A 17,910-nucleotide genomic window follows, 5' to 3' on the forward strand; every position below is an offset into this window, starting at 1 on the left:
GGAAGGCAGCGATGACAGCAGCAGCACTGGCAAGACTCATGCCAAATATAGGCGGACCCAGGATGCCGGCCAGAAGGCTGCTCGTGGCGGTCGCGAAATCTTCGCTTCTATACGCAGCCCCCATCTGGAGGAGTGTCACAAATAAAGTGACGTACTTGGACAACGCGCGTGCAGTATCACGGACTCTGGCCCTTAGACTGATCAGAGGATTCAGAACAATCTCGTCAGATGCGGCCCATGTTCTTGCGGGCATCCCCCCGATCGATCTAGAGATTGAGGCTCAATACCTAAAGCGAGAAGGTATTTCCGGGGTTACCTCTTCAGGTTTTGCCATGTTGACTCAGCCCTGTGCCTGTTCTGTAGCGACTCAGCCGAAACAGCGGAACATATCCTGCTGCACTGTGTAAGGTTCCGTACAGAGAGAGAGATACTGGAGACTCTTGCTGGATCTCCGCTCAGCCCGAGGAACTTAATGCGCACAATGCTGGCGGACAAAACCGTGTGGGTAAGGGACCATGGCATTATCATCGGCATGATGAAACGAGTTCGCATCGATGAGACGGCCAGCAGACCCGTTGGATAAAGAGCACCCCCGTGCGGTGGCTGGGCAAGAATACCACCTCAGCGGGCTCTGCTTGTCGTAAAAGGCGACTAAAGAGTTAGCGAATGAGCGTTTCGCAGCAACGCAACAAGAGAGGGGTTGCGATCTGGCACCACATTCTGCTCACCGAAGTAATACCTTGACTGGAAGTCCCGGTGAGCGTAGCAAGGACTGGAGAGCGTTCGGAGGTTTTTGTTTAGTACGTAGGCGTAACTCTACTTGGAGAGTTATGAATCGTGCATGCCATTCACGGTCGGTGGATGGTATCTTTTAAAGATTTTATTTTCCTGCCTTATTTGTAATAAAAAAAAAAGTCTGAGCGCACACAGGCTGTGCAGACACATACATCCTCTCTCGCGTTTGTTTATGTGTGAGTATAGATACTTATGTATAAGCCAGCCGCTGCCAACGCTCTGCAAGCAGCGCAGCCGCAAACCACTAGCTGGTAAGTAAATCTACAAACATTGAATAAAATCACGGTTCAACTATTTTCTGACTAATCAAAAACCTCATCCTTGAGAATTAGGAACACAATTTTACACATGCACATAACATGTCAAACACATTTCCTAGAAATAGATTTAAAGATTTAAGCTCTCGTTATTTTGCAGGATCACGAAAATCATATTAATAACGATAGCAGTAGTTAACGCTAGAAAGACGGAGTTCCATTGGTACCGAAAAATAGGAACTACTTTAGACCTTCAAGCACTTTATAATATTTGGTCTTTCAGTCGGATACTATCATTCAATCGCTATTCGCATACCCTTAAATTAAATTTACATATAGAAAGGTGACCATCTTCCCCATATCACATCGACCGTAACTGCAACTACGGTTTCCAAATGAAAGCACGAAGATCTAGCGAGGTGTACCAACAATCTACGCGTCATTTTGAGGCTTTTAGGCTTGTCACCTAAGGCCCATCACGCTTGTAGACGACGGGATATTAAATATCATACAGCCCAGCAGTAGTCAGCACAGATGACGGTCCTGAAATAAAAACAAATGGCGCACATCATCAACAAGCCCTGATAATGGATTAAGAGCATAAGAAAAACTTCGGGCATGGCATCTTCCCCTCTATTGAACATCATCGGACATAATCACGTATTAGGTATGCCACTACTCCAGAGAAGATGCGATCAAAACCGTCAAGTAATCCGGAAGCCTAAAAAATAAGTGAAGTCCGCCGAAATGTACGGCTAGTAGTCGTCTCTCATTTATGCGTTGCCTCCGGATATAAATGACCAATATAATTATGATAATCATTGTCAACCCTAGAGCCGAGTGTCCGCTTGCCGTGTGGAAAATCAAGTCATAAATGTGTACCTTGTTATTTTTCAGAGTCTTGATGCGCATTAGAAGATTTTGCAGTTCATTAGTGTTGTTGACAGTCAAGTGCTTCAGCGGGACCACGTTCCATGTCTCCTTGTCATCTATAATTCGTAAACTGGGGAAGCTAGACATTTCAGACGCTGTCGAAATTACTTATTGAGGAGTAATTATTGTTGAATAATATTGCTGTGCATCCTGCAAGTAGTTGTATAATGCCTTGATTGGGCAGTCTTATAACTTGATGCTGTTCGTTGCATCTTATATTAGCTGTTGTATTCCGAAACAGTCTTAATAGCCAACGGTTGGAACCACTTATCTCTTTGATGAACGAATTGCCTTGGAATTCTATCATTTCGCATGAGTGTGCCTTGCTTGGTTCCAATGGTGATATTTCGCAAGAGTGATCATCCGCGTCCCATGTTGTCGAATCCTCTTGTCTGCATTGGTTAATTTCCATTTCAGACATTAGGTGATATGCGTTTATGTATGTGTTTAACGCAAAAAGATTAGAATTTAATTTCGGAATGTTTTGTTCCGTTAGTCCACAGTGGTATTGGGATTACTTCAAAGAGATCCGTTTCCTGATTGTTGTATATCGGTAATTTTGCATCAATGAATAGGACATTATCCTTCAACATAGCTTGTGCCTTCATCAGTTTATAGATCAGTGGTAATTGTATAACTGAATTTCCACCCGGTAGCATTTGTTTTCGTCCTAATTTTTGCTTAACTTTTGCTTAACGAGCTCCTCCAGCATTTTCTTAGGCGCAATTAGTGTAGGATGAAATCTTCCTTTCGTCCGTTATCATTGAGATCGCTGTTTCTTGTAGGCTTTCTGCCTCTTCAATCCAGTTTTGCACTTGAATTGATAACATAAGGAATTTAATTGACTCCTTATATACCATAAAGTGATTCTTCATGGTTTCAGCAATAATATTGACTTGGTGGGTCAGTTTTCCCAAATTCCGGTTTGCTTCTATCGTAGTTGCTCTTACTAATTCTTCCGTGGCATTGATGACCGAGGTCTGTTTGTCAACATATTCTATTAGATGTTTTTCGTTTTTTATGATCGTTTGCATATTTTCGTGTATTTTATTTGCATTTCCGATATCAGAGAACAGTATAAACCTTTTCTTTCGGTTGGAACGGTGCCGTAGTATTTTGTCTTTTTCGTTGATGTTGTCAATTTTTGTCCGTATTGTCGTGCCGAAGGAATCGCAGTAGTCCTTGAAGTCTCCCATTTTTTCGCAAACCAAGCGGGATTTTTCCAGGAAGTCCTCTGATTGTTTTATGACATCAAAATAGGCTTGCATGTCATAATAAAACAATAATTGCCAACTGGATGTAGCGACTTCAATTCTACCAATTTTGTTCACCATAACTGCAGCTTTTGCGTCGGTGTCGTAAATTTTCCCAAGTTCTTTGGCCTGTTTTCGAGGTTCCGAATTTTCTGTCGCAGTTGCAGCTTGCAATATCAATAAACAGCATAGCACAGTAGCTATGCTTCCAGTGCCATACCTTTTGTCTTTTGGAACTCGCTGCCTAAGCTTCTTGTCCTTGCGTAGCTGCATTGACTCCGTTATGAGTATCCTTTCCAATTAACCAAGTCAAATGTGACTTATCCAGTATAATTGGATGTTTTACATTATAGGGTTTGTAGTCGTATACCAACTCGAAGTACGCCATCACTATCCAAAAGCGGATTTAGCGCCTGTAACTTACTCTTTGGGTCAAATGGTCTATTGTTTTTGAGTAGTCTGACTTCGTATCCAAAATCCAGCTGTTGTTGTATCTTTACCACGGCAATCTTCGCCACCTTTAATTCCTCCGTAAGATGTGACGGCTGTTGCGATTTTCCTCTCAGCTCTGTTATGAATACTTCGATAAAAGATGATTTTGCAGATATTCGGATTTTATCAATGTGGATACCACAACAATTTTCGATTCCTTTTGAGTGGATCTATAGCTATCCAATTCGGCCCTCTCCACCAAATTTCACAGATTTTAAGAGCTTGCGGTGATATCCCTCTTGAAGCCACGTGTGCTGGATTTTCTTTCGATTTAACGTAATTCCATCTGACATTGGGAACTAGTTTATTGATTTCTTCCACTCTAGTTCTGACGAACTTATCTTTGCTGCGCTTGTTCTGTATCCAAGCAATAGCAATTTGCGAATCACTCCATGCATGCGTTGTGATCTTGTTGCTTCATATAGCCTGCACCTTCGCTAATAACTTTGCTAATAAATGCGCAGCACATAATTCCAACTTTGGAATTGTTTTCCTGTTTTTTATAGGATTTACTTTGCTTTTTGCTGCTAGCAAAGTAACTCTGCCGCATACTTTTGTATACACAGCCGCTGCATATGCTTTCTCTGATGCATCGCAGAATCCATGTAGCTCCATAATACCTTTGGAGCATCCAGTCCAACGTGAAAGGCTAATTTCTTCTAAATATGATAGAATTTTAGCATATTCCATTCACCAGTTAGCAAAGTTGGATTCCAATTCAACGTCCCAAGTCATCGGTAACTTTCACAGTTCCTGAATAAAACATTTGCCTTGAATCGTTACATGTGCCAACCATCCTAGTGGGTCGAAAATTCTGGACAACTGTGATAACACTAACCGCTTTGTTGTGCGTGTTAGCATTGGGTTTTCTGCCTAAAACGTAAATGTATCCTTCTTCGGATCCTAAGGTTTTGATCGATTCATTCTCCTCAATGCAGATTTTCTCCGTAGCACGTTTGTCATTTGCAACCCATTTTCGCAGATGCATGCCGGCCTTCTCCGTCACTTGTCTCAATTTCCTTTGAAGTTCATAGCACTCGTTGACTGTGTCTCTACCAGTTATGAGGTCATCTATATAAAAGTCGTCTCTAATTGTCTCTGCTGAGGCGCTATCCTCTTGGCAAAAGCGATCTGCCAACTCTGGTAGACATCGGACTGCTTAGAAAGGTGCTGCCGATGTGCCATAAGTTACGGTTGTTAACTTAAACTCACTGATCGGCAATTTTGGATCATCTCTTCATAGGATATATTGGTATTCTTGGTCTTTCTCATCAACTTTTATTTGGCGATACATTTTTTCAATGCCAGCTACCATAAGATATTGCCACTTGCGCCATTTAATTAGAATATAGAATATATCTTTTGAATCTTAGGACCAGCTATAATAACGTCATTTAGGCTTAGTGCATTTGTCGTCTTTGCGGATGCGTCAAAAACTACTCGTAGCTTCGTAGTTAAGCTTCCAGGCCTGATGACTGCTTGATGGGGTAAATAGTATTTACCTTGACCAGTTGTCTTTACAGATTCCATATGTCCCATCTTAAGGTATTCTTTCATGAATTCGTTGTATGCAGCCCAGTTCCTTGGGTTTCTTTGAAACTTCTTTTCCATTTGCATAAGCCTGGCTATTGCCTGTTTGCGAGAGTCTCCCAGCTTTGCCTCTTTGTGGAATGGAATTGAAACCACAAATCTGCCTTCCTCGTTGATGACAGTTGTTTCTTGGAATTTTCTTTCGCATTCTGTATTGTCTGTAATCGTCTCATCGGCCTCATCTTCCAATTCGCTTTTGTTGCCATACAAACAAATACACAAATGTATCCTTAATACGTTTTGTGACCTCTTCCCTTTGTGCAGCAAATCTGGAACGGTCTGGCGTAGTCGATTCCAGTATTTTGAAACGAGTAATCAGCCGTTACTCGATAAACTGGTAAATTTCCCATCAGTTGACTGGACATCTCTTGCTTGTATCGTATGCATACAATACATTCCCTTAAATATTTCTTTAAAGAATTTTGTATGCCAAATATCCAGAACTCCCTTTGAATATAAGTTCTCATAATTTTAATTCCGCCATGCAGAGTTTCTTTATGAGCATCCTTTGCAATTAACCAAGTCAAATGTGACTTATCCAGTATAATTGGATGTTTTACATTATAGGGTTTGTAGTCGTATACCAACTCGAAGTACGCCATCACTATCCAAAAACGGATTTAGCGCCTGTAACTTACTCTTTGGGTCTAATGGTCTTTTGTTTTTGAGTAGTCTGACTTCGTGTCCAAAATCCAGCTGTTGTTGTATCTTTACCACGGCAATCTTCGTTAGCTTTAATTCCTCCACCGTAAGATGTGACGGCTGCGATTTTCCTCTCAGCTTTGTTATGAAGCGTAATACATACGCCAATACTCTAAGAAGTTTTTCGATCGATGAATACTTCGATTAAAGATGATTTTGCAGATATTCGGATTTTATCAATGGGGATACCACAACAATTTTCGATTCCTTTTGAGTGGGTCAGTGTTGTGCATTTATAGCTAGCCAATTCGGCCCTCTCCACCAAATTTCATAGATTTCAAGAGCTTGCGGTGATATCCCTCTTGAAGCCACGTGTGCTGGATTTTCTTTCGATTTAACGTAATTCCATCTGACATTGGGAACTAGTTTATTATTTCTTCCAATCTAGTTCTGACGAACTTATCTTTGCTGCGCTTGTTCTGTATCCAAGCAATAGTAATTTGCGAATCACTGCATGCATGCGTTGTGATCTTGTTGCTTCATATAGCCTCCACCTTCGCTAATAACTTTGCTAATAAATGCGCAGCACATAATTCCAACTTTGGAATTGTTTTCCTGTTTTTTATAGGATTTACTTTGCTGCTAGCAAAGTAACTCTGCCGCATACTTTTGTATACACATCCGCTGCATATGCTTTCTCTGATGCATCGCAGAATCCATGTAGCTCCATAATACCTTTGGAGCATCCAGTCCAACGTGAAATGCTAATTTCTTCTAAATATGATAGACTTTTAGCATATTCCATCCACCAGTTAGCTAAGTTGGATTCCAATTCAACGTCCCAAGTCATCGATAACTTTCACAGTTCCTGAATAAAACATTTGCCTTGAATCGTTACAGGTGCCAACCATCCTAGTGGGTCGAAAATTCTGGACAACTGTGATAACACTAACCGCTTTGTTGTGCGTGTTAGCATTGGGTTTTCTGCCTAAAACGTAAACGTATCCTTCTTCGGATCCCATTGAAGCCCTAAGGTTTTGATCGATTCATTCTCCTCAATGCAGATTTTCTCTTAGGACCAGCTATAATAACGTCATTTAGGCTTAGTCCATTTGTCGTCTTGGCGGATGCGTCAAAAACTACTCGTAGCTTCGTAGTTAAGCTTCCAGGCCTGATGACTGCTTGATGGGGTAAATAGTATTTACCTTGACCAGTTGTCTTTACAGATTCCATAAGTCCCATCTTAAGGTATTCTTTCATGAATTCGTTGTATGCAGCCCAGTTCCTTGGGTTTCTTTGAAACTTCTTTTCCATTTGCATAAGCCTTGCTATTGCCTGTTTGCGAGAGTCTCCCAGCTTTGCCTCTTTGTGGAATGGAATTGAAAGCACAAATCTGCCTTCCTCGTTGATGACAGTTGTTTCTTGGAATTTTCTTTCGCATTCTGCATTGTCTGTAATCGTCTCATCGGCTTCATCATCTTCCAATTTCCAAAAGCGTTCCAGGTCCGTTAGATTTATTGTTGTAGTGGCACTTATCATTTTTTTCTTTGCTGCTCGAGTTATATTTTCGGACACAATCCATCCAAAACTGGTTTTTGTGTCCCAAGATTCCACTTCTTCCCATTTGTTCCCATTTCTTTTCCATTTGCATAAGCCTTGCTATTGCCTGTTTGCGAGAGTCTCCCAGCTTTGCCTCTTTGTGGAATGGAATTGAAAGCACAAATCTGCCTTCCTCGTTGATGACAGTTGTTTCTTGGAATTTTCTTTCGCATTCTGCATTGTCTGTAATCGTCTCATCGGCTTCATCATCTTCCAATTTCCAAAAGCGTTCCAGGTCCGTTAGATTTATTGTTGTAGTGGCACTTATCATTTTTTTCTTTGCTGCTCGAGTTATATTTTCGGACACAATCCATCCAAATCTGGTTTTTTGTCCCAAGATTCCATTCACGGTTTTTATTTTCTTCATCATAATCAGGGGAATATATCCACACCTATCACCATTACAATTCTGGTTGGCTCGTTGAATCGTGGATCTGCTAGCCTGTAGCCCTTCCACTCTTTGTCGATATCAATATCAAACTTTTTGCTGGGAAGCGCTCTGTGGAGTGTTGGTAAAACCAATGCTTCCGTTGATGTTTTGACGCTGCTTGGAATTTTTGGTTTGATCGTCAGGTGGACGCAATTTTTTGATAATTGAGTAGTCTGGGTGATACCTTCGACCTCTATAGTACTCCTTACTCTGGGAATCCTTAATATTTGTGCTGCCTCCTCTGAAATTGCTGTTGATACTACGTTTTGTGTCTTCATGAAGAAGGCTGTTGTGTCCCTTGGAGAATTGATTGCACGTAATTTCTTTTCTGCAGTCGACAGCTTTATGCTTTCCAAAGCATCTAAAGCACTTTCTGTTCTTTTAAACGAATTTTTTTCTTTTTTCGATTGATTGTGCTCTGAATTTGAGACACTTTATCATATCGTGGCCATCCTTAGAGCAAAAGGCACATGATCTAACTTGCACTTTTCTTGTAGCAAGCCTTACTACAGGAGCTGCTTACGCTCTCTGATGATGAGCAGTATCCGGCTCTCATATTCGGGCTGAATGCCGGCGCCGGTGGCCAGGAGTAAATGCTATTCGCCCAGGAACTGTACGAAATGTACACCGGCAACTTCGACCACAGGGGCTGGGATTGGGAGGAGTTTGACGGCGAGAGCACCGACATCGGTGGTCTGCGGCACGCCAGTCTGATGGTGAGCGGCGATGATGCCTTTCGTTGGTTGCGCTTTGAGGCTGGAGTTCACCGGGTACAGCGGGTCCCGGCCACCGAAAAGTCTGGACGCATGCACACCAGCACCGCCTCGATTACCGTGATTCCCCAGCCTGCCGACATCCAAGTGCACATCGCTGAGAAGGATCTGAAGAACGAGACGAAGCGGGCGAGTGGAGCTGGTGGACAGCATGTGAACACCACCGACTCGGCTGTGCGAATTTTCCATCTGCCCACGGGTCTGGCAGTGGAGGCGCAATCGGAACGCTCCCAGCTCAAGAACCGGGAGCTGGCCATGAAGCGTCTGCGGTCGCGGCTTGTGGAACAGCAGTTGGAGAGCGTTGAGGCTAACAAGATGGCCACCAAGAAGGCGCAACAGGGAAGTCTCAACCGAAATGAGAAGATCCGTACCTACAACTTCGTCCAGGGTCGGATCACGGATCATCGAATTCAAGGCGGTACGCTGCAAAACCTCGATGGCTTCCTCAAGGGTGGCGATCAACTGTGGACTCATAGAGAAGTTGCAAATGGGACATCGAAAAGAACGACTAAAGGAGCTTTTGGAAACGTGGGAGCCTCCAAAGGAAGCCATTAAGGAAAACTAGAGCTATTGTCGCTTGTTACTACATCTTTTCGACTGTTTTAGAAGTTAATTGTAATTGTCGCAACTAAAATGAATTAAAAAATAACTTTGTCTAGGAGCAAGGTTGAATTCCAACTTCTGATTCCTTTTTACTATAAATGTTGCTTATCAATTGTGAAAACGCCAAGTTTGGAATAAAAAAGATTAGAAAAGACAAACTTTCGCAAAGTCAGAGGCGCTACCCATGTGCAGAAGGTGCTCCTTGACTGCCGCCTCCAGGATGTCCCGGATCTCGCGGCAACCGGCCATAGCAGTCTCGATGACGGTTTCCAAATGATCGATGTGGAACCGCTCGCTCATCTCCAGGAAGGCGATCTTCTCGGCGGTGGGCAAGGCAGCCACGGTCAGCTTCGGACCGCCGGATACCTCCTCAAAGTGCGAGATGTCTGTGAGCGGGATTTTTGGTAATGGCATTTACTGAGTTGTATTGTTGCTCAATAAACTCCGGTACGTCTTGTAAGGACTGTATAGCTATTGCCTTTTTTACATGCTGTTCATACAGCTGCAAGGCTTCTGGCGAACATTTCCGCAGTAGAATTTCTGCTAAAATTACGTCAGCAGAGCTTTCTATTTTTCCTTTTTCCTTTATGATGAATATGCAGTATCCGAAAACTTCCCTCCAGTTCCATTAATTGGTTGAAGTGTTGGGAGAATATTTTTTTTGCTATTCTCATAGCGTTTGCAGATAAGCTCCCACGCTGCTGTATAGCTATCCGCTGATCCCGTTATCAAATGGCTCACCACCATTTGAGCTTCTCCTTTTAAAATGTTGGCCATTCCTTCGCACTTCAATTGATCGTTGGACTGTCCACTTTCTGGCACGTCGTAGTTGGAACTTTTGAACTGTTTCTACTTTATTTGACGTACATCTCTAGTGCGGCAACTTCAGATTGCAGAATGTCTGCCGCATTTTGATCAAAGACAGTTCTGTCATACTTGTTTTCAAGCAGTTTCCGTGTGTCCGTCACGTTGGACCAATGACTTTTCATCATTGCCAGCTGCTTGACTAGTTCAATCTCACTTGAACTATCTAGGATTTCGTAGATTAGGCTTATCTGCTGCCTCACCCTGTCCGCTCTTCTATCCACAAGTTGAACCAGATTATCAACTGGACTGGTGCCCTGAGCTGATGCGGTATCAGATAAATTTGATTCGTTTGGTATATTTATCTCTTTAAGTGTTTCTACCTTTAATTGTGACTCCTTGTAGGCCTTGAGAGTCCATCCATAGTTTTAATAAATATTTTATCATTAAAATATTGATAATCGCCAACTCCCAATTTTACCAACGCATTATTGTTAGTAGTAAATCGGACTACCAATACTTCTATTGCTGGTATAGATGCCTTTTCCTTGGTGGCTTGCAGTATTTTGGTCTGCAGCTCTCCTTGGTCTTGCATCAATTTCACAGATCGTTCCGACAACATCTTGGGAAAACAATCACTGTGACTTTTTAGTGATTCCTGCTTGTATTCTTTGGCGTGATCCGTTGGAGGATTTTTTGATTGGTCGCCCACTTGACCTAGCTGTGCCTCGACTCACAGCTGATTGATCAGCCAAGGAAAAGCAAGAACACAATGTTTCACATTACAGTCCTAGTACTTTAAGGCGTGGTCTTTTATTCTGTGTTTCTTACCACTGGTGGGGGAAAACAACAGAATTTCTCGAAGGACCAAAATGTTCACATCCTAGACTTATGCGTACACTTAATGAGTTCAATTCGGGTGTTTGAATCTAACTGACTCGCTACTGCGAGAGCTTCGCCTTTTATTCATTCTTACAAAGGTTCTTATCATCTAATTATATAATGCAGCGCTTTTAAGACGCCGCAGTCTGTGTTTGTAAATGCCTTATTCTTAAATCTATGTTTGAGGCCTATGACCGCGCTAATCACCTCCGCGTGGTCATATCTTTTGACACTTCGGCAATAGCCCGATGCAATCGTTCTTATCTGTAGTTGCCACTTATGCTGCCCAGTGACATGTTTATTGCAGCCCATACATAGAACATATTTATAGTTTGCCTACTTATAATGTCTAAACACCAATTTAGACACATGTAAAATGTGAATGTTGAAATGTGTCTAGACCATCCTATTAATATGGCAAATAACTTTGAGCAGCTATATTTGGCTATCATAAAAGATACAATTGAACATAGGATTGTATTTTCGGCGCGTTTCTTTTTATATTCCTAAAAGCACTCAAGAAATAAACCTATTAAATTTCTTATACTATTATTATTTTACCAACAATAAACACAGATACTTGATAATAAAGAAAACAAAAATTGGCTAAAAGGTAAAAGGATAAGAATCTTTGTAATTCATTTGTTAGGTATTTACGACTACGACTAACACTCTGCAAGTGTAGATTTGTCTGCAGCACACTTGGCCTTTGACTATAATTTGTCTTTTATTTTCTTTGAAACATTTTCCAAATAATCAGCATGACAAACTTTTTGTTACCCAGATCGAGCTTATCTGCTGTAAGGATTTAAACACATCGCACAAATTCAGAGATCAACTGCGGACAGATGAACAGTTACACAACAAATCAGAGCGTAGTAACGGCATTGGGGAAGAATAAAGCTTCCAGATAGAGAGCTTGAAGGAGAACAGATTGAGAGCTTGTAAAAAGAGTTTGTAAGGAAAAAAGGACACAGGAGGGCGGGAAAATCCAGGCCGACGAGCAACCCAGGACATCGGAAACGAGGTCGGTAGGCCAGCTGCCTCCACGAGTAAAAGCGGCACTACCTAGGAAGACAACCGCCACCAAACAGAGGAGGACCACCGCATTGAAAAAATCATTTTAAGTGATCTAAAATGATATAGGATTAGGGGTATGTAGTTTCTTTCTTTATCTTTTTATCTGTATCTTTTTCTGTACCTTTTAACTAACTAAATTAATTAATATTAGTCTATTGGAATAAGGAGGTAATATAGGGTGTTTTTTTTAGAGGTATAGAACTTTAAATTGCAATAAAACAACGATGGATTATTCGATTGACATGAATTTTATTGACATGAAAGATAATCTTGTGGCATTACATTTTAAATATGATTTCTGGCATATGACCGCCACGGCTGGCTCGGATGTAGTCCAATCTGGACGTCCAATTTGCAATGACTTTTTCCAACATTTGGCCGTATATCGGCAATAACACGGCGAATGTTGTCTTCCAAATGGTTTAGCGTTTGTGGCTTATCCGCATAGACCAATGACTTTACATAGCCCCACAAAAAGTAGTCTAGCGGTGTTAAATCACAAGATCTTGGAGGCTTATGAAAAATCGGGAACAACAGCAATCTCGTTTTGGGCCCATTCGACGAATCTACGCCTTGCTTGATGATCGTTTGGTTTCAATTCTTGCACGAGTTGGATTTTGTAAGCACGCATGACGAATTGCCAAACCAAACTGAGAATAAATCACTTGACAGCTGTTAAATCGGTCGCCATCTTGAACAGTAATGCCAACTTAAAGTTCTATACCTCTAAAAAAAACACCCGTTATAAGGTTTGCATCCCAATTTAGGCACCGTAAGGTGCCTATAGCACAGCATGACGCTATTGGCGGCTTGCTCGACATATTTTTTCGCAAGTTAATTATATTCGAAATTCTCTTGCACTATTATTGGATCTATGCTTTGTTACAAGTCCTGAAAGTGTGTTTCTGACTAGAGTAGTAGTCAACCAGAAGATCCATATCATCCAACTTTCGAGGTGACAATCGACAATTAATAAAGTCAATTTAATAAAGAGTTGACACATCTAAGAAATGTTAAATCCAGACTTTATACAAAATATAAAGATACCGGTTCTCAGTCTATATTTTCTAAATATGTTAAGGTTAAATTTTACCGTGCTGAATGCTTAGTGTTATAAGAATTATTTAGTTTTATAATTTCGTTAACACTAAGCGCAAAACAGCATCTTACACTTCCACGCTATTTTTTTAAAATACTACGGTAAATTCGGATCAGGCAATAGACGAGATATTTGCAAAATTTTTTTAAACCACATATTCTACGTTACCTCATTCCGAACAGCCTTACTCTTCCGCGGTATCAAAGTCGAATTTAATATTTTGTCCCACTCTTAACTAAAGCTCACTGCTTTATAATCATCAGCGAGTTTAGCCTGTCTATTCGCCAGGTTCCGATGGAATTCCTGGCTGTGTGCTTAGATTCTGTGCGGAAGCCTTGTGCAAGCCGCTACTTTATCTGTTTAATTTATTTCTGGAATCTTCACAGTTCCCTCATATATGGAAGGAGTCCTTTGTGATCCCTCTCCATAAATAGCAAATCGGATGCAAGCAATTACAAGTTGTCTGCTATCCCTAAGCTTTTTGAAAACGTTATCACTCCTCATTTTTAGCACCTTTATAAGTCAATTATATCACCATGTTAGCATGGGTTCATGAAACGCAGATCAACAACTACTAACCTTCTGGAGCTTACCTCCTTCGTAGTACAGGGCTTCAAAAATAATCTTCAAACAGATGTCATCTATACGGAGTTTAGTATAGCATTTGACCAAAGACATTTTTTGCACACGATTTTTTCGTGGTGGCTTTTCAAGTGGCTCCAGGCTCTCTCGAAATTTTGTTCAAAAGCCAGAGAGCGGAGAGCTCTAGAGCCAGCAGCTCTCTTGTACGTATACAGCGACAGCTGACCACTGTATTGGTGCACACGTATGCACATGCATTGTAAAAATGACAACATATGCCCTTCATTTTAGAAGTTCTTAGACTTTAAATCTTTATTATTTTTTATAAATTGCCACCACTTAAAAAGTTTAGTTTTGCATGGCCTTAACATAACAATTATTTAAATTCAACATAGAAATAATAATAGCACAATCTATGTACCTAATAATGCATAATAATTTTCAAATATGATTTTATATTAGAATAGTTTTCATTAGAGTATTCAGCGTGCGACGTGTGAAAAATATAAGACGTCAATGATTCTTCGGTGCTTATGTCCGCACTTCGTGCATCAATGAAATCAATTTTGCAATAAAGAGTTCCATATTATTATTTATTTTATAAATAATATTTTAGTTTATAAATTATTTTTATGAAATATTTTAAATGTAATTTCTTTTTGTTTGTTGTTCTTTGTTTTAAATTACAGTAGTTTTAATAATTTACTTTGTATACGTTTTAATTATTTACTATAGTTATTTAGTCAAATTACTAGTATAAAAATTACCAATTTTCAGTATTTAAAATGCAAATAAGATTTACTTAAATTATTTTTTTATATTTTATTTTGATATTTTTAAAAAAGCGCGCAATTATGGGTGGTAAGAAATGCTCTACGAGTAACGGGTATAAAAAACTTCTTTCAAACCATAAGAGTTACGAATTGAAATTGACCAAAACATTAATCAAATTAGATCAAAATTGATTTCGGCCCTAAAATCGTCTTCTAGCATAAGCACGCACACATGCACACGATCTCCTTTATTGTTTTTACTCATACAAGCAAGACAATTCTATTTTTAGATTTTAACGCTCACGATTTTAGGCGAGCGAAAAGAGAGCAATTTTGGTCGTCACCAAAAAAGTGGCTGCATAGTGCAAAACCAATGTATGGCCGTTACGCATCTTATTATTATAATGTCTTTGATTTGACTCTGTTAATCATTCGCTCTTAGGAAGGAAACTTGATTTATTAGGTTTCCCTGTTGATCTCCTAAATTGGATTCTAAGTTATCTGAATGGCAGGACGCAACGGGTCCTCTTTTAAATTCTCTTTCTTGTATTCTCCAAGTCACATCCGGTGTCCCACAAAGAAGCCACCTATGTCCGCTCCTTTTTACCTTATGTATTAACGACCTTCCCTTAATAATAAAGCATTCCCGTGTACTATGTACGCTAACGATGTAAAATTATGCCTGCATAAGGTAATTTCTCGCCATTTGGACTTACAATCCGATCTAGATAGCTTTCAAACCTGGTGCCGTGATAACGTATTCAACTTAAATAGCTCCAAGTGTAATGTTATGACCTTTTGTAGTGTCAATTCAATACCCGCGACTTACACTCTAAGTGGTTGGACAGAATAACACGGGTTGATGATCTTGGTGTTCTTCTGGACCCTATTTCGTCTATTCTCAAGGGGTGCTTGGTTTTATAAAACGGTGGTCAAAAGAAATTTATGAGCCTTACATGACCAAAACCCTTTTCATATTTCTAGTCCATCCGTTTCTTGAGTATGGATCACCTGTGTGGAGTCCACAATACGAAGCTTTCTCGGACCGCAATGAATCGGCTCAAAAGAACTTATTACTTTTTGCCTTACGGCGCTCTAATTGGGATGCAAACCTTAGATTACCTCCTTATTCCAGTAGGCTAATGCTAATTAACTTACCCTCCCTAGCTTGGATGCTTGGAACAGTCTTTATTTTCAATGTTATTCGTGGTGAAGTTGATAGTCCCGACTTGGTTAGTCGGCTAAACTTCTCTGTTTCAAGAAGATTCACAAGAAATTACGCACCTCTAATTTTAAATCAATGTAGATCTAACTATGAGTTGCATGATCCCTACAGAGTATTACGTTCTGACTATAATAGATTCTCTCCTATTATCTCTAATTCTGACTCTCTGCCGTTCTTAAAGCGATCAATACTAACGTTTTTAACAAATTCTTAGATTTTACTAGTATATATATATTTCCTCGTCCTTTACTGTCTTATATATCGCTTTTATCTTCCTGCGATTCGAGCCGTACGATACACGGCAGCGCCCCTCGATCGGTTAGGCGGGAGGTATGGCCGTGGGACTCGCGCGAAAAAAAAAGTGGTCCAGACTGTTCTCAGAAATAAAATATATAAGAATAGAATTTAATAAGTTTTTTACGTGCTTAAATAAAAGCCGTGTAATAACAAATCAGACTAAGATAAAACACGTTGAGATACTTGTTGAAAAATACAGTAAAATCAGTGAATTTTATCTCAGATAATAAAAACAGACTAAACAGCTTAAACTGGGTGCAGGCGTCAGACATCTTAAGACGTTTGCGTGAACAATTGATCAGTGTATCAGATAGGCATAATTTACAACTATTTTGGCCTTTTATATTAATTTGTGTTGCAGTCAATGGACGTTAAGGAGTCGAAAGAGACTATTAGCGTGATTGAACAACAAAAAAGCAGACAGCCAAATATTAATTTAACAATGGCTCAGACAGTTATTGACTTTAAAAACACAGTATCAAAACTTATACTAGTTTATGATGGTAAAGCAGAAAATTTGAGAAGTTTTTTGGATGCTCTCAATATAGTCGAGGTATTATCACCAAATTGTCGAACCCACAACAATACAGTGAACGTTTACACTCAAGAGGTAGAGCTATTAATTAAAGCTCTAAAGGGAGCCTAAAACTGTTCGATAGATAAGGTAACGATGCAATATTCAATGAACAGTTGCACTAACGCAACGGGGTATTAAAATGCCGTATTCTAATAAATGTAGCAAACAGCGGTTGTTATCGTAGCCGAGGTGGACAACACCGAGGGGGATATAACCGAGGCGGCCAAAAAATGCTGAGGTTATAACAACTATAACAGAGGCTATAATAACCAGACCAATAATTATAACAGAGGTCGTGGAAGTTATAGAGGATATAAAAGTGGTGGACCCAATAATGGTAACACCAGAAACAACAATACTTCCAGACAAAACCACAATGTCCGACAGGTACAAACCGAATCGGAAAACCAATAGAGACCCGTATACCTCAATTATACCTGTATACCTCAATTCAAACCTACTTATTTCAATAAAAAACATGAGAGAACACTATAGTCGAGTTTCCCGACTATCTGATATCCGTTACTCAGCTAGTGATAGTGCAAAGGGCGCTTTTTAGCACTGACAGTTTTTGGCGGCTTGTGGGCGTTGAAGTGGGCGTGAAAAAAATTGTTTCTGCATCGATCTGCAGAATTTAGATTACTAACAAAAAAATTAAAAAATATCAAAACATTTTACAAAAGTGTGGGCGTGGCAGCTTTGGGTGATTTGTGGGCGTTAGAGTTGGAGAGGCAAACAAATTTTTTGCAAATCAAGACAAAATTTCTAAGACTAATAAACAAATGAAAAAATATCAAAACATTTTTCAAAAGTGTGGGCGTGGCAGTTTTGTGCGGTTTGGCAACATGAATCGACAAATTTGCGCTGCGTCTATGTCTCTGGAGTCTGCATGCTTAATCTCAACTTTCTAGCTTTTGTAATTCCTCAGATCTCGACGTTCATACGGACGGACAGACAGACTGACGGACAGACGGACGGACATGGCCAAATCGACTCGGCTATTGATCCTGATCAAGAATATATACTTTATATGGTCGGAAACGCTTCCTGTTACATACTTTTCAACGAATCTAGTAAACCCTTTTACTCTACGAGTAACGGGTAGAATAAGAAAACCAGCCATTTGTCAAAATATTCAATCGGAACCGCAGTTAGCTGTTCTTATGTAATTTAAGTCCGGAACTCTTTAATATGCTAACAAAGGCACGTGTGCGATTGCATAGA

The 17,910-nt window shown here is 40.2% G+C and overlaps 1 protein-coding gene across 1 annotated transcript; it reads left to right on the plus strand.

Moving 5' to 3' along the window:
* Positions 1-1,670: 1,670 nt before the first annotated feature.
* LOC120449221 (peptide chain release factor 1-like, mitochondrial) lies at positions 1,671-9,349 on the plus strand. Its single transcript, XM_044006322.1, is given in 3 exon segments — positions 1,671-1,760; positions 8,489-9,228; positions 9,230-9,349. Coding segments are annotated over 3 exon segments (930 nt in total). The 3' UTR covers positions 9,330-9,349.
* Positions 9,350-17,910: the final 8,561 nt, after the last annotated feature.

This window comes from Drosophila santomea, chromosome 2L (genome assembly GCF_016746245.2).
Source record: "Drosophila santomea strain STO CAGO 1482 chromosome 2L, Prin_Dsan_1.1, whole genome shotgun sequence".
Lineage (NCBI taxonomy): Eukaryota > Metazoa > Arthropoda > Insecta > Diptera > Drosophilidae > Drosophila > Drosophila santomea.